The 24,814-nt window shown below is 37.0% G+C and overlaps 2 protein-coding genes across 3 annotated transcripts in view; one reads left to right on the top strand and one right to left on the bottom strand.

The window, feature by feature from the left end:
• The window catches only part of LOC149050738 (uncharacterized), an 85,515-nt gene extending 61,663 nt beyond the window's left edge, over positions 1 to 23,852 (bottom strand). Inside the window, exons 1-6 of one of the 2 annotated variants that reach the window (XM_089198306.1) lie at positions 23,037 to 23,852; positions 22,355 to 22,392; positions 21,092 to 21,421; positions 20,755 to 21,006; positions 14,879 to 15,002; positions 14,008 to 14,079 (exon numbers count right to left, since the gene is read on the bottom strand). In XM_089198306.1, coding sequence (XP_089054432.1) covers positions 14,008 to 14,079; positions 14,879 to 15,002; positions 20,755 to 21,006; positions 21,092 to 21,421; positions 22,355 to 22,379 — 803 coding nt within the window. In that variant the 5' untranslated portion in view covers positions 22,380 to 22,392; positions 23,037 to 23,852. Of the gene's footprint in view, positions 1 to 14,007; positions 14,080 to 14,878; positions 15,003 to 20,754; positions 21,007 to 21,091; positions 21,972 to 22,354; positions 22,393 to 23,036 lie in introns of those variants that run through there. The other variant, XM_089198304.1, reaches the window with a different exon arrangement.
• LOC149050739 (uncharacterized) lies at positions 6,841 to 8,009 on the top strand. Its single transcript, XM_089195974.1, has one exon. The coding sequence runs from the start codon at positions 6,993 to 6,995 to the stop codon at positions 7,515 to 7,517; it is 525 nt and encodes a 174-aa protein (XP_089052100.1). The 5' UTR covers positions 6,841 to 6,992; the 3' UTR covers positions 7,518 to 8,009.
• Positions 23,853 to 24,814: the final 962 nt, after the last annotated feature.

The raw sequence follows: 24,814 nt of genomic DNA, 5'->3' as shown, positions 1-24,814 counted from the left end.
ATTTAATCCAGTGCGACAGTACCACAGCTCAAATAATCCACGCAACTGAAGAAGTTTCTTGTGTTTACAATCAAGCCGTACTTTCTCAGTACAGGAAAGGGGTTTAAAGGGCCAGAGCAGGAGAAACTTCGACGCCGTAAACGATGCACAAAGAAGAAAACGTTTACTTTCTATTTCTGTTAAGAGAACCAAGCCAAAATAAAAGATGGGGAAATACTAAAAAGATGCCCTTCAAATATGCTAATAAACGAACTTGAGTTGAGCTATCGATGAAACAGTGGCTGACACTGTAAAGTGATGGTTTCTCGCTTCGTTTTTAAAATTAATATATCACAACAGCTGATTCGGGCAGTTTTTCTATTTTAAAATTTAGATAAAAAGCTCCACTAGAGACGTGTTCTGTCGATTGGAATCGTTCGTACGCGGCATTTTGCAAAAACTTTCTATCGGTTTGAAAGAAACCTTGATACAACGTGCTGATTGTTCACGTATTTTGAAAAAAGAAAAAAAAAGCAAATGTTCGAAGCGACCGAAAATAAGTTACGATGGCTCTTCCTCAAAAACAACCTTGTGTTAAAGAATAATGTTGAGTCAGTCCGTAGTAATTTAAATGAATTATAATCCGGATTAAAAGGAATATCTGCATAGTGCATGACAAAGTATATAATAGAAAAAACTCTCGGTACGATTTCAATAATGTGCAACTATTTTTAACGTTATCGGATGTATCTCGCTAAAAATTTAACCTGGCCTTACTAATATTCGATTCTTCTAAGGCCGAATAGCATTGTTTATTAAGCATTTTCTGAGGTTGATACTATCTGCAAATCCGAGTAGAGGTAATGATTTCAAAACCATGAGACACATAATATTTAAATTACTTGGCTGGAATGAAAATCTTATCTTCAAAAATTTGAAGAAGTAATGAACAGATTGTTAAAACCTTGATGCCAGCGAACACTCCTCGTGTTAAATGCTGTAACTGGTTGTTGGACAAGTTCCTGGAATAAATCAGTCATTTAAACGAAGCGTGAACTGTGCTGTCTGCGACGTGTGTTTTCCTAGCTACATCTTGAAAGCACCTGATACTTTTTCGAAATAATAATGTTTGTATTTACCTCACACTAGTGGATAATTAGATCAAGTTACTCTACCCTCGAGAGATTCTGATGCAAAATAACATCGTTCAATTAATCTGCCAATATTTCAAGGCACACCATCTGGTTTTCTAAGCAGCGGTACAAATTTTAAAAGATGGCGAAAACTTTGATCAGATTAATCGCTTGTCGAAACTCGAATATTGAAAGAATTGGAGGACTCATTTTAAATCACCTGTTGTTATATTCCTTTAATCTCGCTGGTGATAAGACTGAATAGTTTATTGAAACGCCAAGTGACCAGAGAGAATCTTTCAGTCGAAACGATGAGGAGTAACGTTGATATTAGCGCGTGAATGTATTGTGAAATTCTTTCAGAACTCTCAGAAAAGATTTATTAACACACTAAATATTAACTGAATTTTCATTTGAGCCACGAGCACTAATTTTCTAGTGAGTGACATCTATTCAAGAATAGCGGTTTTACTGGGCGTTTTTAGTGCTGGTTGTTATTATGTGGTCCTGAGTAACATTGTAAAGACTAAATGAATGTAAGTATATGAAAATCACACATGTGCACAGCGGAAAAAGAAATGAATATGGAAGCGATCCTCGTAGTAATGTACACTACTTAACCAGTAGTCAAAACAGGGCCTGAAAAAAATTCAGCAGTAGTAAAAATAAGTTTCAAATCCCGTACAGGCCTGAATTTTTTCAGGCCCTATTTTCACTTCTGCTTAAGAATTATTCATTACTGCGAGGATCGCTTTCCTATTCATTTCTTTATCTGCAGTTCACCTGTATGATTTTCATATATTCTGCGGTCATTTATTTATCACTTCACGGGTTTATTTGGAACCAACATAATGATCAGCTCCCAGTTGACTTGTTAGCTCAGTTGGTAAAGCGCTACACCGATATCGCAGAGGTCACGGGTTAAAATCCCGTTCAGGTCTGATTTTTTTTTTCAGGCCATATTTTCACTACTGCTTAAGAAGTGTTCATTACTTCGAGGATCGCTTCCATATTCATTGTTGAGACTGTTTTCATGCCATTATGAGCGGTTTTGTGGCAACTAACGTCGAGCATTCATCAGGGGTATTATAGCGGTTGTATTTAAAAGCTCACTAGCGATGTCTTCAAGCGGTTGCCTTAGACAGTTATCAAACGGTTGTCTTCAGGCCTTCATCACCGCTGTTGAAGCGCTTGCCTTAAACCGTTCCTCAGCGGTTTATCAGCTGTTGCCTCCTGGTGGTCTCGCAGCGAATGCGCCTCTGAGCCGTTTTTTTTGAGGCTACTGCCTCCTACAGGAGGCGAAGCCGCATGAGTAGTCGAAATTAGTGAGTGAGTGAGTGAGTGAGTGAAACAATAGAATTCTGATCTTGACCCAATTTCGACCCGATGTTTCCCGATGCTACTCATAATTATTGATTTTTTCGGTGTGTCTCATTGATTCGACATTCGCATTCGATATGCATTCGATACACAGTTAAGTTCTCTCTTTTTGTGATTTCTAGCTTAGAGCCACTTGCACATTATATTTACCGACTTTACAGTTCTTGCCGTGACACTACGGAAGTCAATAGAAGACGTTAATCATCTCACAATCAATTCAGGATTGCACGCGATTAAAAAAAAAGTGTTTTCCTTTCAGAAATAGGTGTGATCGGCGCATCGTGAAACAAAGCAGATTTTTTTTCTGTGAAGAGAGAGCGTTTTACCGTTTAAATCAGATGCCCAGATCGGAAGACATAATCTTTCAGCTCTTGCCGTGACACTACTAAAGACGATAAACATCTCACAATAGTTCACAGTAGCATCCACCGACGCATAATTGAAATCAAAACTTTTCCTTGCAAAAATATCTCAAAAGATGTGATCTGCACATCATGAAGGCTTTGCAAAATTTTTTTCGTCATAAAAAGAGAGCATTATTCTGTTTGAATCAGCGGCTTATGCCGAAAGAGCCGCTAAATTTGCGATGCGAGGAATGGTGGAATATCTTAAGACACGGAATGACGGAATATTCTATATCGCGAAATGCCTTTTGGTATGAAACAAGTCTCAAAAAAAGGAATTGCAATAAGATAAGAAAATGTGTTAAAACTTGTGCTATACCAGTAGCCACATGCAGTCCTTCACTATTTATTTTCTAAAGGATGTCTTGAAATGTTGAATTTTTTAATTTGTGTCTTAGCTCTCGGGGGTCTTCGTTTTTGCTAAAACCGTTTCGTTTAAGCGTTTCATCAGCAGTGTTGCAGTGTTTGTATACCACAAGCGTTCTTTAAACGACCTCTCTCAACCAGAATGCACTGCTGTGAAGTGGCCATTCTCGACACTTTCTGTATAACAAAAAGGGAGGCCAACTTATATGTGATATTATTCGGCTAAATATATCTTTGCAATCTTGACCGAGAAACGGTTTTTTATAACCTCATTTAGTTTATTTAAGTATCTGTCGTCTATTTGCTTCGTTTTTTTTTGTCCTTATCATTCCATGTTCGCGATAACGAAGCCATCGACAAGAGGTCGTCCTGTACGAAATGAAAGCCTTAAGGATTGGCAAGATAACAAGCTGAGAGTTTGCAGAGGCCATACTATACAGCATTTCAGTGGAAATTTAATCAGAAAACTCCTCTCGGCACCTGCATTGGAAGGTCTCTGTCTCTTTGTTATTTTTATGCACTTGCACGTCAAGGGTCGATTCCTGGTTAAATCTCTTGCCTTTGTACACTTTTGTGTCATAGGCGTTAGTTGCACTTGGAAAAAATTTTCCGAGATGTGTTTTCTTAGTGGATAAAATCTGTCGTCGGGGGACATTTCTTAGTACTACCCTGACTTTTGCGATTAAAGAAAATCCTTTCCAATGAGCGAAAACATCAAAAGCACTGTAAAGTGCTCGGGTGGGGCAGGTAGATTTCGGAAAAAATCGAGTTAAATAAAAGAAATCACGGGGTGATTGTCAACGCTCGTCAGTCGTGAACTTTGTTAAAAGACAAAATTGGCACCTAGCAAGAATTTTCGTTTTCAAAACTGTGATGAAAAGCAAAATTTTTAGGAGTATAAGGCAATCAATGGTATGAACGCAGGTTCCCACACTTGGGTTTTAAACGAATTTTTACGGAGCTACCAAGATTTCGCACGCCGAGGGAAACAAAATCAAATTCTGAGTTTTAGGCACTGTAATCTTCCATGCGACTCTGAAAATGAAGACTGCCCAAATAACGATGCAAAGTTAAGCAAATTCCAAGCTTTGGAATTCACTTTTATACCATACGCTACCTAGCTTTCGGAGATGAAGGGTTTATTACACTGTAGCTTTGAAGCAACTGGAATAATAACCAAAAAAAATGGAAATTTGCCGTTATTTCTTCCTCAGAAAGTTTGCGTAAACACGAAAAAAAACAGAACAAAAAAAAAAAGGGAAACTTAGTTTTCTTTGAATTCTCTTCGCTACTCTTGCAATGTCAGTTTTAGGGCCACACGAGACCACTCCTGACTTGCTTTGCTTCTTAGGAGAAGCAAACAACGTTCTCGTTCTGAACTTGGCCTTACCATTCAAGACTTTCACACTGCGACCAACCTGCAGAGTACACCGTTTGAAGGGAATATCATTCTTGCACCCCGAGGTCAGTTATATTACTGAGTGAAATTGGTTCAAGCAAGACTATCAAATAGAGATCAAATGTGATTGTTTGTGGAGGATACAATGAGTAATTGAGAACTTTTTTCTTCTGAAAAATGTCCTTATTCGTCAAAAAGTCTGATTTAACTTTAGCAGACTCGCTTAAATAATTTATATCACAGCTATCGTACTCTTCACACTTTGTGTCCTGTTCGTTTACGGAATTTTTAACCTATACAATCATTATAATATTAACAAATGGTTCATTTCCCATATTTTCAAATTTAAAGAAAGCCGAAGGCTATTTTACCAGACCAAGTTCAAAATGGTTGTCCGAACAATGAAATTTTAGTTCTTCTGTCTCTAAATATGCTGCCCGAATTGGAGTGAAAATTTCCCGAAATTACCCAAGGACTATTATGTCTACCTCACATGTAACACAGATGTCATCTTTTTCATCAATTTATCGTGCTGTGGTTCTTCCTACTTGACAGCAAATTCGTACACAAATTTATTCTTGGGTCATAATAACAAAAACAATAAATAGTAACTAAACAAGCGAACGCCAACGGAAAATAGTTTTTAAATTTTAATTCAGCACGTTCGACACCTCTTTTTCTTAGAGGTGACTTAAAGAGTAAACATGTAGTACTTTTCATCTTCTGCAGTGAATTTGTAATCAGATAACTTATACGACTGGCACGTAGCTCTTTTAGGGGCGGTACCTTGGGTGTGCCCTTTCTTCTCCGAATTTTGTGTTTATTCTGCTGTTATGCAACAGTCTTCAAGGAGGGTCTGAATGGGGTTAAGTGTTTAGTGTTATTTGCCTATATCTTTTAGTGTTTACTGTTGAATTGGCCATTTTTTTCATGTTTACTGTTCTTAAAAAAAATACTGTTTAGTGTTTGAAAGGAGACCCCAAAGTTTTTTTTAAGCATTTTCTAATTTATCTGCTCTTTTAAATTCTGCAAGAAAATCAAGAAAATCACTCGCGAACAGTGAGCCAAAGCTAAAATGCTCTTGTCCTTAGAACTGATAATGCGCCTTACTAGACCCTCAGTACTAGATGTACTTAAGGGGATACGTTTGGTAATCGACACAATAGTTCCTGAAAAGTATCGCTTCTGGAAATCCAACCAAAGTAGTGTTTGCGAAAGACCAATTGCACTTAAAATTGGGCCACAAGGCAAAGTGCTGGCGCTAGACTACGATTTCGACTCTCGATAGTCTCGTAGAACTGCATTTACACCGACCAGTCGAAGTAAATGTTCGGAGGGAAGTATTCAAGAATGCGCGGGACCTATGTTTTACCAATGGCGTAGTCTTCGTTGCAGAGAGAGGCTCATCAGCAATCCGTTTCATTGAATTGAAAGGCGAAGTACTTTTCAAACCCGAACGCCTAAAATCGCGAGCTGCTTTGCTTTCGCAGCTTAGTCGTTTCAGATTGTCACTTGAGGGTACAGGTCCAGTTCTACAGAAGCGGTTGACGACACAGCTGAGATCTTTAGCTGCACAAGTCGAGAATAAAAAAATTATCCAGATCAACCCACCTTTAAGTAAACCAACTTCCATCTGTGCGGCAAGTAAGGATATCCTCTTGTGTGCAGATGATGAGCAGAGAAGCATAATGCAGCTGGAGTTAGAGTACAATGGAGTGGCTATCATCAGTAGTAGGCTGAGACAGATAAACTACTCCAATGACGTGACAAGTATTGAATCTCTTTATGTTCTGCGGCAATCAGCATACTTGGCAGCAACTGGCGCAGCTGAGGGGTTATATGGTTGTAACCTCGATTCTGTCAATGTTGAGCGACTCTTGTGGAATTCCTCTTGCGGAATTCCTCAGATTCTTGTAAGGAAATCAAGAGGCTGTATGGTTACGAGGGCAACATTGTTTTCACCGAGAACAAAGATCAAAAGGTTAAGACCTTTAATCCCTTAAGTGCAACATTCGAGACCTTGTTGGGTACTGGCCATGAAGGAACCGTTGATGGAATTGAAGAAAGCTGTTCATTTACACAAGTTCATGCAATCTGTTCCTTGTAGAAAATTTTTTTTTTCTGATATAGCTGCTGAAACAGTCAAACTAGTTTCGGGGCTTACTGGCAAAGTGTCCTTTCTTCGCAACCTCGAATGTCTCTATGCTAGTTTGATTGGGTGCACATACGATCGACGCGGTCCAATTATCTCTTCAAGATGCTGTGTGCAATGTTTCATCTGTAAATGCTTATATTAAAAACACAGTCGCTGAAGTAAGGCAGCACTATAAAATGAAAGAAACAGCAACAATAAATGGCCCTGAAGGAACTGTTTCCAGAAAAACACAGGAGTCATTGGTGCTTCTCGAAAGAGGTATGGAACAGCTACGAGATAACGTTAAGAATGTAAACGAGGACTATCTTGGTGACATTGACCTGCGTACGCTGCTAACAACTCAGAGGGAGAACCTTCATGCAATCTCCCACTTCAAAAACGAGACTTTCACCGCTCTTCAGTATGCTCAAGACTTTGGAACAATTTCAAAGGAATCTTTAAAGGGAACAACGAAGCGGGATGCGAAGTACTTCACACTTGAAAAGTCCTATTATCCAGTGCATAAATCCAGAGTGGAGTTACGGGACGTAAATGTGATGAAACCTCCTTCAGCTGATAACGTTGACCCCAACATTGAGGCAGCCATGAAGGAATTGGTTGACAGGTATCGACCTGTCAAGGACGGTAAGAAGCGAATCAACAAAAGACAAAGCAGGAGCCCTGCCGCTAGCTTTATATCCCAGTACGCCATCGTGTACTAAAGTAACATTCCAAGAGGATGTTTAAGATGATCCAGGGACAGACAATGAAGAACCAGTCGACCAGGATACAAATATTCCACGAACTACAAACGAAGTACCGAGAATCACCTTTGTTGACGAAAGCATGCTCGGAGTTGTCGCAGTTGGTGACGTGACACACCTCCCCGAGCAAGAGGATTAATTCGACACCGACTCGGAGAGCGATGCGGATAATGATACAGACATAACGTTCAGCAGATTTGGTCGCGTCGCCCGCATTCATTTCCGCCTTGATCTCTAGAAACAATTGGGACTATCAGGACAATCAGGACTATTCAGGTATGGAATATAATCAAATGTTTTTGGCCAGGATGGAGTGACATGCCTGTCATTTTTGTTGACCATTATACATTCTGAGAAATATAGCCGATCTTATTGGTAAAAGAAATATTCTGTCATTGCATTCATTACTAGTCAAATTTAAACACTCATTTATGTTAAATTTCATTTTGGTGTATCCTCGCTGTAAAAGCGCTTTAAGAATAGAACTGTTATGAGTTATACAAGCCAAAACTGCGGTAGTCTTCAAATATCGTCTGTAATAAGTTTGTGGACATCTTTGGCAGTCTCAGTGGACATCTTCGGCAGTCTTTGGACATCTTCGGCAGCCTTCGGACATCTTCGGCAGCCTTCAGACATCTTCGACAGCTTTCGGACATCTTCGGCAGCTTTCGGATATCTTCCTCACTCTTCGGAAGTCTTGAAATAATCCCGAATTGTTAGAAAATGGTCAAAAAAACCTCTTTGATACAATAAACATAGGCCCAACATAGATATTTCTCCTTTTAGGGAGTAGTTTGTTTGTTTATGAGAAAAAAATAATGTTACGACGAATTTTTTAATGTTAGTGTTTAAATGGCTAAAAATTAACTGTTTAATGTTATATAGCCAAAAAAATAAGTGTTTAGTGTTATCGAAGTACCCCCATTCAGACCCTCTTCAAGGACTATTTTCTCTTAAGATATCTTTTCAAGTATGATTTTAATTCTGTCAGTAAGTTTATTATAAATTTTATATTGTCAATCTTGTTATTGTTTTGCACGAACTTGGCCGTAAGACCAAGAAATTTAAATTAGAAAGACATTTTGTAAAGCATAAACATCGCGAAGGTATCTACTAAGGATGCGAACTCCGTTCTGCGTAGTTTAGCGTGACTCGCTAGCTAAGTGTAAAAGCATGACGAAGGCTAGAAACTGACAGCTCAGTAAGTGTCACCTTTATAAGCGGTGACCCACACTTTCCTCGAGAGATCAGAGCCAGTCCCTGTTGTATGAACTTGCGTAATAAAAGAGAGAATAAAAGAAATAGTCAACTGAACGATGAGTGTTAGGAAATTACTTCTAACACCTTTGTCGATTTGAAACACGATAAATTTGAAAAACACGAGGGAATTTCTTAGATCTTCGCGCTTTCGACATGGATGGCCTTCAATTATTAGTATCCCTCACAATTTGATGTGATATATTTTTGCAAATTATTGAAGCTCTCCGCAACAGGACACATGATTGTGATATCTATTTCTCTGAGCAGTAAACATGCACTCTAATTTCTGTTCTACTTCAGTTCTCATTTTCTCAAAACACCGACATTTACCTCTCAGTAGTGAGGCTCTATATTCCTTCGACTACATAGTTTTCCTTTCCGGTTGCAGTTACCCATTTCGATGGTCTTTTTTCGTAGAAAAGTTTAAAACCTTTCTCAAGTACGACTTATGCCAAAGAATATAATTTCCGAGTCTGACCTTTCCGCCGTAAATTTGATCGTGGATGGTGGTACATGTTTGCCCGTCTTGCAAATTCTTCTATTATGTGTTTGGTTGTGCCCTACACACGGCAGAAAATGTCGTCATAGTACCTCTTCCAAACAAGAGGTTTAGTTGTGCTCTGATTGATAATACTTTTTTTCTATTTTTGTCATGAAGAGTGTATTGGCAAAAGCTACGGTCACTGCCGCTCCGTGGGTGTTCCCGGATAATAGGGAGTTTAAGAAAATCACGACGGAAAAGGCAACGGCAATGTCACTAAACGAAAGGTTTAATGAGCAAAAAAATGGCTGTGCACGTCCGCTATAAACCTTTGTAAATTTATTTTCGTCCTCCGCAAAACAACAACGTGAAATATCCAAACTTTGCGTTGTCTGGAGAACTTTAACGACAACGGCTTATTTTTTAAATTTCCATTACTAATTTAACGCTGTGTTCCATATTCAGTTTCGAGATAATTTTGACAACAAGAAACAAACTATATTACTTTAGAGTATTGTGAAATTCGTAGGTAAAATGTGAGTTCATTTTTTTAACTGACGTTACAAAATTCGCGTGTTAAAGGTGAGGAGCGATTGGAAAAACTAAAGTAAATCCTGAGGTGTTTTCTGTCTCAGATTGCTCCGAAATCACTTAATATACAAGAGCATAGTTCTGTTACTCGTTTTCTTGTTACTCCGTTACTCCTTGCCCCGTTACTCTGTTTAGTAACACCCCCATCACAGAGGGAAGCTTAGGGAAGCTGTTCTTTTTTAAAGAAGGCAAATACTTTAATCAGACTCATTGCCTGACGAAAATTAAAACGCTCGAATTTAAAGAAATAAAGCAGATATTTTTAGATCTCCCTTTGTTAGAATCCTTTTAAACTCGCTGGTCGTATGTTCAAAACGCAAACTGACCAATGTTAAAGTCGAATATGAATAAATTCATTTTTGAACGGCTTCCTCGGAGTTGCCGTCCTCACCGCTTAAAGTACTACTGCTTATTGCTCGTTTTTCCTAAGGACCATTCAATCGCATGGTCGAAAATGCACCTGTAGGTGACCACGTCAGGCGATATTGTTTCTGTGCAACAAATTTTGCCCAAGTTTAGGATCCTTGGGTATTTACGCGATAAGAGATTGGAAGACAAAAACAACGTGGTATGGGGAGAGAGAGAGAGAGGTGATTAATTGCCACTGGAAAAGCGTCGCGCTGTTTTCAAAGTTTAGGATGTTAATATCACTTTCTTTACCGTCTACTTTAACTTGTTCATTTTATGACCGAACATTTCCAAAAAAAAAATAAACATATAAACACAGCTCTTAGGCAGCAGAGGTAGTTTTATGGCTGGTGCGGGAGCAAAAAGAATTGTCATCTCTTGTATGGGAGCACATAAGCGCAAAAAGTGTGGTATTCAAAAAGACAAGGAATGAGTCTTAATTTTTTGCCTTGCCCAGTTTTTGAAGCTAAGCTCGAGCGTTAGCTGTGCGAAGGAGAATGTTTTTCAAGCGCATAGTGGATCGAAAAACTTATTTTGCCCGATGGACGCCGGCGCGAAGATTGAACTTTCTTAACTCCCTCCCATGTGTCATCCATTTGATAAGCAACATCAAGATATGAAAAACAGAGGTCAATCTAGAAAAAATCGAACAACTAAAATCTTCCTCAAGCTAATCCCAGGAAACATGATTGGGTTACTGACGTGCTGGAGAGGGCGGAAATTTGACTTTGGTGCGGTTTTTTTTATGAGGAGGAGCATAGACAACATTTAAGAGGGGTGAGGATTTGAATCAATTATCTTGATTACTTGTTCATGCGTGTACCTTCATGGAAACTAAACTAGAGATCAAGGGACAAGAGTACTTCAATGAAAAACTATTTTCCTCCAATTCAATTCGGCCGGGGCTGTCCTAGAGACGTTAACATTTCAAATATATCCCAGCCTGAGACTACCACCTGGACCATCTCCAGAACTCATGTTTAAGTTTAAGCTTTGAAACTAAAGGATATTCGTAAAGTTAATATCTTTTGCGAGGAAAGTTCTGATAGAGCTCAATGTTTGAATAAGCTGTCTAAAGATAAAACTATAAGAATTTTCCAAAACAAAAACAAAAACTTGTACCCGGAATCGAAACTGGTATGTCACAGGCACACCATGATCCTAATAAATAACGCATGTTTTAAAGCCAAAACATTCCTTGGTAAAATCACACCACCTCAGGAATATGAAACCTTATTATCGACTCAATGGGCTAAAGAGGGTTAAAAAGCGAAGATTATTTACCAGTTATGTCATCATGTTGAACGAGTTGGTGACACATAGTGAGCATTATCGAATTGTATTGTTTGAATTAATTTCATAACTGGATCTAACCATGATAAACGACATTTTGTTATCCAGTTACCATGGTACACTTAAGTCCCCAAGGGATGTAGATAAGACTCTTACCGGACTCCAAATAAATATGAAATGTAAGTGGACTAAGTTGTACAAGAGAAGTTGCCAATCTAAGAAATATTGTACTGTTTTATATTTTTTGACGGGATGTTCAGATTCCAACTCATTATAAATATATAAGAGACTCGCACTGTTCGTATGGTGCTTGTTAATTTGAGCTTCACGTACAAATGAATCAGCTATGAGTTTTTCCTTTAACTTCAAACCATTTGCCGATCTCATAATGGCTGAAAAGATCTGATGAAATGTACATTCATCAGGATTATCCTTCTGCCATTCACCTTTTCGATCAAGCAGTGACCATTTAAACAAGATAACTTTTATCAACTAATAGATCAGTAAACCTCCTCCAACAATTCGGTTTGAACGTTTTAACCAATTCCACATCCACGAGGAATATCCGTAGCGAACAATTGCTTAACAAGTTTTGACCAGTTTTTTTTGGCTCAAACGATTACCATAGCAACACTTCAGTCTACTACAGTGTCATCCAGTTCTAGCTTTCCGTGTATATCACCCAAAAACGAGTTCGGTGAACGCAAGATTTGATTATTCACTAACAGTCAGCATATCATGACTTAGCTCTTAGAAACTTTTAAAAATATCAGTGGAATAAATTTGGACCCACCATAAATTATCGAAAAGCTACGATAGTGCTGAAACTACCTTACAAGCTTTTTTTGTTTTCAAAGACTTAAACAAACCTACCTCTTTATGTGCTAATTGTAGTTTAGCATGAAGAAAAGGTGTGATCAATAAACTCGCTTTTGAGTGACAAGCTCATACAGTTAAACATAAGGTTGTTTTTAAAATACCGCATAGTTAAAATTGTGAATTTCTGCGGCACGGAAATAAAATGCCCGACCTTATTAAATCTTGGGTTTATTAAAAATAGGAAATTTTCTTAAAGCCTCCGTAACGGCCATGGGTTTTCGTAATGAGATGACCAAAAACGATTTTCTTTCACTTGGCCTCGATCAAAGGGAGCGTGTACACTTGAAAAGATTAATTATATACTAAAGATAATTTTCGAAAATACCAGAGCTTAATTTGACCAACGCTTTTGCTGTTTACCAAAACCAGCAAATAAAAAATAAATAAATATGCCATGGTAATGATGCTCACGGAAACACCCGAAATGTTTTTTTGGCTATCTTAGAGGATAGTAAATACATGTAACATCAATTTTTCCTCCACAGCAAGGATCAGAAGCAAGTGTTTATATTCTTATAGTAATTTCAATGCTGCGCTCAGAAGTAATTCTGTCTCACTTTGTGTAACAGCTCTAAGTGACTTTTTTCCCATGAATATAGAGATTAGCTCCGAAGGCTTAAACTGGGTCCGATCTACTACTTGGCTCTTAGCAATAAACTGATATGCTTCTCATGCAGAGCACTTTGTATAAAGCTGATCTAAGATATATCGACGATTCTCTGTTTAGTTCGAGTATTTTTACACTGCAATGGTAAGTGTTCTTTGAGTACGATATGAAATAATGAACTTAAGAAATTTACTGAAGTCCAAATTTTCAGCTGATCTCAATATCGTTTTCTTTTACTTATCTCGCCGTGTAACTTTCCAAGCTGCTTTACTTAAGGCATTAAGTTTTTTCTACCTAAAAGTCTTACAGAGCCGGAAGAGAGCTTTAAAAATATAGTAAAGATGGACGAATTTTTTCCAAGTTTATCATGGATGATCTATTTCCCATGTGAGGGTCATTTCGCTCGTCAGTGTTTATGTTCTACGTTCGAATCGAGCAAAAGAATAAATACTCTGATATTGATGGTCCGACATAGATACCTTATCAAAGTTTACTCATCACTCAGAAATTACATATCACATGGAGGTTATCTCTGGAAATACGTCGGTTATGTCCAAGAGAAATGATAGATTGACATTGATTTCGTTACTAGATTCAACGGGTTTTCTTTGTCAGGTTGTAGTTGCCGGTGTTGTTGTTTTTGTTGTCCTTCTACCAACTTAACATTTGCAGGTGGGCTCTAAGGTCTAACTTAATATTTTCACGATCAAGCTCAATGTGTGGACCTTTACGTGGAATAGCGGACATAATAATTTTTAAAGTAAATTTTGTAAATCAATGATGCATGAATTTAGCTAATTTGCGAAATTTATGCAATTTGGTTTGCGAAACGCACCCGAAGAACCTCACTGAATGAAACATTATTTTCCATCCGTTAATCTTCAATACATCAAAATAAAAAAGAAGTTGACAAAGCCAATATGACTTACAGTTTAATCAGATTAGAATTTCTGCTGAAAACTTCCTTCGGCAAGTGCTTCAATTTGTTGTTTGAGAGCGTGCTGCAACAAAAAAGAAAGTCAGTTTTAACTCAAATTGTGAAAGGACAATCAGCAGCTAGTAGAAAAACCGTCATCTGTTTTTGCCGAATGAGTGTTCAAAAAAAGAAACCAGTAGAGAAAATCTTGATCGAAAGTAAAACAAAGTCAATATCTTAAACTCCTGCGTAAATCTGACTGAAATTAACCTGTACAACATTTTCAAATACATTGAATATGCTTTCACTGGTTTTTTTTACATTCTAAGGTAAATCAGTTGGCTCTTCTTTCATTTCAACACTCTGAATGCAGATAGAAAGGGAAAATCACCCGACGCATCTGGTTGAACAGTTATGGAATGTAATTCTTCTTATTTCTTATGAAATTTCTTATAAAATTACAAACGACCATAAAATTATTTTGTCTTTAGTATAACCTTCTCGTACTTTAGGCAATCATTGTGCCACTTCCAAATTCGAGCAAAGGCCAAATGTCAGGCTTAATCGTTTACATGAAAAAATTACGCATGTCTGATTGGCTGAAAACGATTGCATTTTTCATATAAATTCTTATTGGCGCTGCCAAAATTTCGTCCTTCTTGACATACTTCTGTGATGAGTTTTTCATATGTAAGCATTAACAAGACTAACAAGTAACGACATGATTTCGAATGCAATTTGGTACAAATAAGCGCAATTGTAAATCTGTCAAAGACGGACTCGTGCAATTTTGTTGTCTTTTAAAATTTTTAGTATTTATTAACATCAAATTGTACTCGAAATCATGTCGTTACCTAAACTTATATGATGTATTAAGAACTTACAGTTTTCCTGTAGCTCGGGGAATTTTCTCTGGAATTGACTTAAGCTGTTTCGTTCCACAGTCGGCCGATACTAAGTTCTTCATGTTACCTTTAAGGACTTTGCATTGGCACTGTTGAGGGCACTCTGACAAAAAAAAAAGGCTTCCCTGAAAAATCGATATTTGAATCATATCTGTTTGTTCGAATCAAATTAATGATGGTACGTTACAAAGTATACCATCCGTTTAGCTAAGCATTGTTCAAAATCATCCAAAACTAAAATGCTCTCTCGTCGAAATGGGAGACATATTTCACATCACATTTTTAATTTCTATTCAGCCGTTGGTGAAAAACAGCTCTTTATAGTCACGAACATGATTTTTATCCGCCATGTATGAAAATGATCTAAAATACTTAATTATTGGGATTTGTTGTTCTTTGGTATTTTCCGTTTGATCTGTTCGAAGATAAGGAGAGTAGCAAAGTCAGTCCAGTGTAAATTTTGTTAAATTTTTTCATGTTTACGACTTAGATTCAAATAGACCGAACCTACTACGGCCACGGTCGCATTAGAGCTTTTTGTTTGTTTAAGCGAGAAATCTGTCAACAAGTAGTGTAAAATAAGTCCTACCCCCCATTTTAAAACCTTGCCAACTTTTTGCGGATCGCCAAAATTTCGCCAATCTTCAAAAAAGCCGATGTCCTGCCTTGCAGGCTTCCAATTTTTAGCACACCGAACAATCTTGTTTTTTAACCATTAAGCTGTCATCGTACGCAAGACATGTCTAGATAAAATTCAAGCGAGAAAGAACACTGTGGTCCGCTGGTGTAGTCTGGCGCGCGCGATGGCAGGAAATCTGACCCTCTGTTTTCATTTGAAGGAAACGAGGAAATTGAGCGACGTTTTTATTTGAATGTCTGACTCGTACCCTGGGCCAGGTCACTGGCGGCAATCTGGAGAACAGTCGGCTTTAACGAGTAATTCCCCTTTCAATGGAATCATCGAAGCCAGCACAAGTGGTGCAAGCTGCAACCAAAAAGATCGACAGGAAAAAAGAAAGCGAAATACGATACATGGTCCCAAGCTCGAACCATGACTCCACCGGTCAGCATTAGATTCCATCCACCAAAACCACCTTTGTCGAGAGGGACTGAGATGGGATGATGGAAAAAAATTACGAAGCTACGACAACATGCCGACTTATCCCGATGACCCAAGTGTATTATTTGTTTGGGAAATTGCGTCAAAACTTTTTACTAAAGAAATGGTAAGTATAAATTTATTGTTCGATTGTAGTATTATAAAACATTTTACGCAATTTTATGCAGATATTTCACGTATTTAAAAGGTGCTTAGATGTTATGTAGTTTTGGTGGATGTCATTAGGGAACATCCACCAAAACTTTGACCAAAACCATGAACAATATATTTTTTAAATCTTATCTATAGCCATTGTTAGATGTTCAGGGAGACAAAATATTTATACCACTAATTAGCAGTTAGTGCCCTGGCTAATTATTTTTTATGGTGCACAATTGCTGACCGACCAAACGTTCATAATGATTATCATAACTCTTAACACATAGAATAAAGTGATTTTGGTGGATGTTTCTCTCCATCCACCAAAACCACCACAGAAATTTCTGCTACTTCCTTACAGAAGACTGATGTGACCTGCTATTTGGAGTACATAACCACAATCTATTTCTTTGTATGTAGAGATATTTTGGAAAGTTCTTGAGTCAGCACCTTTTATTATTGAAACCATAATCATAACATGGTGCATAATATAGAATACAAAAGGTTCTGGTGTGGTAATCATGTAATCTTGAAACAGAAGAGTTTTTAACTGACTTAAACTGATTTAAACAAACATTTGCAACAAAATTCCAGGTCCAGAAATTTCTTCCACTATTTCCGCCAAAATCATAACCTTTAAGTACAACAAATCAGCACATTAGTAATTGTTATCAGGGGTCTGAAAATCCTATAAATCTTTCACATTTATTTCAAGTAACCTTTAATTTCACATGGATGAATAAGTATACACTCAACATGCAGAATGTCTTACAGTTTACAAACTATTTCCCTTTTTATGGATAGACAGTGAAAGGCCTTTGCCACATTGGTGAATCAAACCATTGTATACCATGCATTTTGTGATAATTGTTTGTTTTTGCTCACAATATCCAGAAAAATGGAGGGGATAAATTTAAATAGCAAATTCTATGGTTAAAATTAAATAACATTGGAAGATCAAATTAACTTTGTACTGTTTAAAATTCAGTTTTGGTTTCTTGCTTATTCCAGTCTCTTGATATTCAAAAGCATTCCTTGTCATTTTTGTGTTCTTCTGTGTACATAACTTGAAAAATAAACACAGAGAAAGGAAACCACAAAGGATTAAACTTGAAGCTAAAGCAAAGTTTAAGTTGAGCCATAGCTGATCCAAATACTGAGCACTTTGTATTGTAACCCATTTAGCAGTGAAGTTTATCTATATGTCTGCCAGCTTGTCACAAGTCTTACCCCTCTCCTTCAAAAGTCTCTATAAATAAATTTTTCTTTGTGGTCCCTAATTGATGATTAGTATATTACAGCTCCTCAATTTTCCTCTCTCAAGTCAAGGTTACTCTAAATTTAATAAAGTAATGGACTTGATAAAACTCAAACTATAACTCAGGTGGCTGCTACTTGCAACCTTAATTTCTAGATATCAGTACACAATAATCAATATGTTATAAATAAGAACCCTAATGCTTAATTTTGCAGTGATCACCTTCCTCCTTTTCATTTGCTGACCAGACTGGAACCTCTATAGGTGTGTTTGCTTGTTTTGAGTGGGGATGGAAGAAAAGGAGTCATGCCGCACATCTGATTTATTAAATCGCATTTGTTCTGTTTATACATGAGTAGAACTACCTTGTTCTCTGAAAAAAATAAAATTTCTCGCATTTTTATCTGTGCTTCGCAGTCAAACTTCCTTGTGTCTTGGACAAGAAATCTTATTTTCTTGAAAACAAAATCTTTGTTTCCAGCCTTCTGTAATAGGTAAATATAACAGTGTAAGATGAGTGACAGTGTATTTCTCAAGTTATTTTTTGGAATGTGACAAAACGGAAGTGTCATAGCGTGATAAGGAGCAAACATATGATTGCTGGATAGAATGCAAAAAATGCAGAATTGCATATATTTTCTCCTTTGTCAGCAGCATATGTTAGTGAAAAGTTCTTACAATTAACTTCCAAACCACCTTCAATTTAGCCAAGATTGAACTGTTATCACGTTTGTCATAAAAGTATTCTGAGATCAATGTCATATGACCCATTCATGTATTTGACCTTTCAAATTAGCAAGCCATAGTTGACAGAAACACAAAGGTTGAGGATAAAAAGAAATTATTATATACAGTACTTCTTCTGTATCTTTTCGTTTCCTTTTCTCTCCAGCTGTTCAATCTATGCCGTGCTGGCAATTGAACACTTTCCTTCCCAAAATTAGGAAAGGCACACCAGTAAAAAACGAAATTTTGCTCCTTAAATATCTCATGCATCTTCCCCCAGTATTTTGTGACTTCTGTCCGAGGAAGGAGGTGTAAGCATTAAATTAACCCGAATGATTCCACGATTGTGGTACCATCCAAGCCATGCCAGAGGACTTGAACTAGACAAACTAGTGAGAATGCACAATAGCGATAGCAAAGCTTTGTAATGCTAAAGAGCTATATCAAATATATATAAATATATGTTCCCGAAACCTTTGACAGCTTTAAAGAAAGAAAACTTCGTCGTCAATCCTGTTTCAAATTCCGCAATAAGTTTAAGCGCCTCATCAACAGAATTTACGTATCCTAAATTATCTGCATATCTACCATCAATGGTTCGCGACTTAAAATTCTCGCTATGCTGTTTCTGTTTGTTCCTCAAGAATCATGGGATTTACAGCTTCGGATGTTCGGCTACATCACTTGCGGATTTCCGAGAATCTTCGGTTATGTTTTGCAAGTCATTAAATATTCCATCTCAGTCCCTCTCGACCGAGGTGGTTTTGGGGGATGGAATCTAATGTTGACCGACTCCACCGCACGCGGAGACCTCGACTAAGGACGGTTTTGGAAGCGAGCTCTATTTAATAGAAGTCTTCTACGTCTAAGAACTGATACTAGCCGCATAGAAGCCCGCTGATAATGTACCAACTAGATAAAAAACGCAACGTTGTTTTGCAGAGAAAGAAAGCTGCGAAGATAATCATTCGATGACGATCCATTCCTGCCCAGTAATTCGAGCGAGAATTTTATCTTTATCCTTTTGTTCAGGGAGATGGGTTCGTGATTAACGAATGTGTCAATCAATGAAGTTTTGATCAAAGGATACTAGTTTGATGCGACCGCCTCCAAAAATTGAAAATTGCAAAAATTTTTGCCAATGTTTGGTTTGCAAAAAATTCGCAAATATTTGAATTCGCTGTAGTGCGACCCGGCCCTTTAATTCTCAATTTCAAATAGATTCAAATAAACCGACCTACTTATCCTCTATTTCCTTATGTGACGTATACGGCAGACGACTTAAAGATGGCTATCCTAACCGAAAAACGGCTCTCACTTTCCTATACACTGATTTTATTGCGTGCATTGCCTCTTGCGTGGTCGAAGTAATGGAAAATGCCATTAGGTTAGCAATGGGTACCGTCAACTAATCATTTTTCAAATGAAAATTGACAGCAGGTGTTTGCATCACTTTCTGGTCGCTACATTTGAGCTCAGGGAAAAACCGCACTGACGTCACTCGACTTTTGCAAGTTGTTTATTTGAACGATTTTGCGATTATTAAATAGTTTGAACAACACAGTTTTTGATGGCATCACAGCAAAAGTTGTTAAATGCAGATCGATTGCTGACAGTATTATTTTCAACACACTTTGAGAAAGGGAAAGTCAGTTCGCCATTTTTGATGTTATTTGGATTAGTTTCTCAGCGTGATCAACCGATAAAAAACAATTTATATACAACAAACCAATTTTTTTCCTTTTTTCAAGTTATATAAATATTAATTAATAATGGTCAGAAAATATGAAAACTAAAGAATAAGAAAGTTATGAGCAATACATTATTTGAGACCTGGTTTGATTCTTTCCAACGCGAAGAAAGATCAAGGTATGATACATTTCTTTGACAGATATTAAACGTAACAAAGCCGCACTAGGGAGTTCTTCCCAAGTAGTCTATCAATCCCCCTCATAATAGAAACAGATTGCATATCTGACTTCCACTACAATTTCAAACACGAGTCCCCTTCTATTCCTTCTATGGCTGCTAAGTTAGATACAACGGCTGCTACAAATTCGTTTTCTTAAGACTTCTTTCACAAATGTTTATGAGAAAAAACACTGCACTAGAATGAATTAAAAAAATGTTCTGCTCAGAGCAAGGCGAGCGTAATCTATATGTGACAAGATGGCACCTTAGACAAGAGAATCCACGTTGTTTGTTGAAAGACAAAACAGTGGCTATTAAACAGACGTAATTCTTGTAAACAAGTCGTTTCTTTGTTATGATACACTGAATGAACGCCACTCTCTTAGATACAGCGATTTTCAATATCCTTGCTTTTATATGTGGGGCTTTTTCTTGGGCAGCGGTCAATCGAGTCAATTAATAATTTTTTGAAAAGCAAAAGCATGAAAACTAACCTTTTAATAATTAAAAAAAAGAAACTTAGTTATTTTGTGTTTTACTTCATAAATATGACTTTTCAGGTTAACCTTGAATAAAATTGTAGAAGGCTTTATTTTAAAACCAAAAACTCCTAAAATTGACTCAAGACAAAGAGTAAGGTTTACCAAAAGCATACACAACAACTGAGATCCCCTTGAAGTGAAGAAGTAACTTGATACTTACTCTCAACAACAAGACTGATGTTTTTCCTCTTCAACTGGCCATGGTCGTCCACTTCGCAGCTGTAACTTGTATTTCTTTCTTCTTCAGTGACGTTGATTTGAAGTCGCACACTAGTGCTGTTTTGCACAACAGCGCCATTCTTTCTCCAAACAATGCGAGGGGCTGGTCCACCTTCCGCCGGGCACCACAAAGATGACGAATGGTTGAGCAGGACAAACTGAGTCTCTGCGACCATTTTTAGGTTGGTGGAAACTAAGCACAGAAATGATAAGACATGTCATTCAGAGTAAATTATACCAATAAGAAAATCAAAACATTTAAACCTAAGAATACTTACCTGTTACACTTAGTGCTTTTCCATAAAGATAACTATTCCATAGCCGGTATTTATGGTGAGATGAAAAACTTAACCACATGTTCTGTCCACTGGAACGTAGTTTAAAGCGAGGAACGTGTCTTCCACAAAATACACCCAAAAGATTCCCTGACTGATTATACCCATCACGGATCTCAAGATATTCCTCATCAGCACAAGGTGCTCCAGGTGAGTCAAGGGGCATATAAAGCTCCAATTCTATTTCCACATATTGCCCTTTTTCAACTTGAAGACGCTGGGTTGTATCAAAGTCTAGGATATCTCGGGAGTATACTTCCGCGATTATTGCAACTGTAACAGAGAACATAATTTCACAGAGGAATAAGTATACCATACTTTACAGTATTAGTTCATTAATGACTGTCTATCTCGTTTTTTTAAGCCTCCGTTATCGTGTGCGTTAACGATAATGTAAACTCAAAACTCCTACGTCAATAATTAACAACTGATCAGTAGTCATGCTGTGCTCAAGAGTCAAATGTCCCTGGTCATCTATGCGGTAAGCATGGATTTCACACATAAACTTTACGCAAATAACGATGTTCTTGTCAAGAACTGTTACGAATGGCCCTTGGTTAGGCTTGGATAGCTTCCGTTCGCATAATAGTTTAAACTGCCAGACTGCAGTGCTCATCGTTAAAATTGTATAGTTTACTCAAAATTTTACCAAAACTCTTAAATTACGCTCTTAATTAGCCTCAGTAGCCAAAAAACATCGTTCCTTCAGATTGCACGTATTTTCATAAATATGGATGGTAGCCTTGGCCTAACATGTAACGCTAATTATAACTAATTTATGGAGCATATACATTCCTCAAACTTAGCACAATAACATTTCTTTGCTGAGTCGTAATAATCAGAATGGAGGACTGCTAAAAGGCATTAACAGAGTAAAACAAAACGAGAAATTATCAACGTATACAATAAAAGATTTTTATTTAGAGCCAATGAATTTCACTGAAACTTCCTACAACTGTTCTGCGCATAAATAATGTTGCTGATTTCCCTTAGTTTTGCCCATATTTTTACGTAAACTTGCTGACAGAATACTCGCCTCGAACATTGCTTACTTTTTACCATTCTGCCAATAGAATTGATCCAAACTTACCCTCAGCAAATCAGAATAATCTTTGCGTTAAAATTTTCTCACAACCAAAACTACCATAGTGTGTCTTACGCTCGCTCGTGAAAACTACACGTCTTAAACAAGCCCAACCGACTTACCCAAAACAAAAGTGAAAGTCCACATTTTAGAAAGAATGCTAGAAAGAAAAGCAAATGAGAATAACAATAAATTTAAAGCTATCTTGTATGTAAGCCTCTACTCGGCACCTCAGCATATCTATACGTTGTATACGTTACGATTCAGTATCATCATCGGCTTCCACCTTATTTCCTTTGTCGCGTGATTGGACCAGAATATTTATGCCTTAACGACTAAGCGTTCTCCCGGCCACTGTGGCTATATCATACGGTGAATGTTTGCACTATTTTACTATTTTATTTACCTTAAATTTGAACGTGCAGGTTAGTTAATATTCCTGCAATAAAAATTGTTCAGTTCAAATTTTTAACGCTGTTTCCAAACATTTCTTGTCATTAAGAGACTTAAAGCAACATCCAGCATATTTCCATTGACTGCTATTTTATCATTGTGTCACACCTACCCCAATTCTAGTAGTATTCCATACAGTGTGCTTTACGAAAAAGTTGCGTTGGCATATGAAATAAAAATTCGTCGTCGTCACAACTTTATTAAGAAGTCAGTTACTCATATAACGACACAAAGCGTTATGTTCTGTTTTCCTCGTTTTTTTTTCCTTTTATTTTTCTCCAGCCCTGTAGCATAAGACTCTAATTAAAACAATTTTACAACAGTTATAACACAAAAAAGCCACAAGAGTACCTGAATAGTGTTTGTTTCCTTTCTCCGTTAGAGTGTTTTATGCTGCAGTCGTATTTACCAACACAACAAATATTTTATTCACGTATACATCAATAAAACCCTAACAGATGTTTCAAGCTGGTGGGGTTATACGTAAGTTGCTAAAATGGAGGCTCGACATATATTTATCTCAGGTAGCCTCTGAAGAAGAGTTTCTAAATGTGCTTAACAAATCTGAACTGGAAAAAAAAGATAAAAGCAAAAACAGTGTTCGCACTAATTGTGGCAAAATAATAACGTAAGTCATTTTTTCAGAGGAGAAAATCTTTCACAAAATGAAGTCAGCCTCTGGCCCCTCTTGTCATTTCCTCTTTGTTTAATAATTAGCATTTCAAATGTCTCATTCTTATTTTGAAAAGGAAGTTTTAAAACCCGCCAATACTTCATCCTAATCTGTGAATCAAAACATTTATACCTTCAACTTTGCAAACTGAAAATCGATTGCAAGACTCGGTGTCTTTAAGTTAAGCATTGTTCAAATGCAAGACTAACCTGTGATATAATTGTAAGTTATATTAAAGAAACAGTAATATTATATTAAAAACAGGCTCGGTAAACAAACTTGTTGTCCTCTTTCTCAGAACTTACAACATGAAAAATAGTTTTAGTTATAGCGGTGCAACCCTTTGGAATAGTTTACCCTGTAACATTATACAGAGTCTGGTTCATTAAACTAATTTAAACCCCTTCCCTATCATAGTTTTTAAACACGGCATTCATGGAAATCAGGTTTTTAAGTGGCTCATTGTTGTAAGTTAATATGATGTTAGGATTAGGACTTTTAGGCTCTTAGGAAATTAGTCATTGTATTGAAACTTTTTACCGGGTATAAATAATGATAAAATAAATAAATAAAGTTGACGAGAAAAAGAAAAGGGAACGAACTAAGTGACCTTATGACGACAAAAAACGTTTTAACCTTATCGAGAGCGAATTCAAAGATAACACAATGAAAAGGCATGTTTACAATGTTATATATTATTCTTTAGTGCCTCTGTGTATTCACGCGCTCGTCTGTATTTTAACCCCTGTTTATAAGTCCTGTTGTCCCCAGTGAATTTGCTGAAAATTGTTATTAGGCTACCTTATCTAAATCTATATTGAAGAAAATAAGCACCCGAGCACCATTTGTTGTAATTGAAGATCTGCACTTAAAAACCCGCGCGGAATCTAAACGCTCGCAATTTAATTATTTTCCTATAGAAAATTTAAATCACAGAAAAAAGTGATCAACATTTAAAAGCAACAAAATCTATAGGATGTGTTAATAAATACACAAATCATTAACTGGTCTTACGTACCGGTAACTTCTGTTTTTTTTCTTCTTTTCTGAAATGACGTTCATTTGCAAGGATTTCGCATATGGTGCAGAGAATCCAGCTCTCATCTTCATTTTTATCGCTCTCTTAATTCGCATAAATTCCTAAGGATATATCTCGTGCGGCAATCAAAATTTGGCAAATTGAAAATTGAAATGAAATTGAGAGGCTTGAGTCGTGAAATTTAATGCCCCTTATTCATATTTGCCTTTTGAAATCGCGAAAATAAAACCCCGTAAAATATCGTCTCCCCAAAATCGCAAAATTAAGTACCCGTGAACTTTTAATACATTTAAAATCACTTAGTTGAAAGTAACTGTTAAATAAATAAAGAAAAATCTGATTGAGAATCGTCAATTTTCATTTTTTATTTGCGTGAAGACTTTGGGAGGCCGTGGAAGATGTCACTGAAATATTCTG

This window comes from Pocillopora damicornis, chromosome 2, assembly GCF_964200805.1.
Source record: "Pocillopora damicornis chromosome 2, jaPocDami1.2, whole genome shotgun sequence".
Classification (NCBI taxonomy): domain Eukaryota; kingdom Metazoa; phylum Cnidaria; class Anthozoa; order Scleractinia; family Pocilloporidae; genus Pocillopora; species Pocillopora damicornis.
This window is presented reverse-complemented; position numbering and strand designations above follow the sequence as displayed.

Bases quoted from the DNA above. Each gene is read 5' to 3' on its own strand.
- LOC149050739 (XM_089195974.1), top strand. From the start codon at position 6,993: ATGAAAGAAACAGCAACAATAAATGGCCCTGAAGGAACTGTTTCCAGA.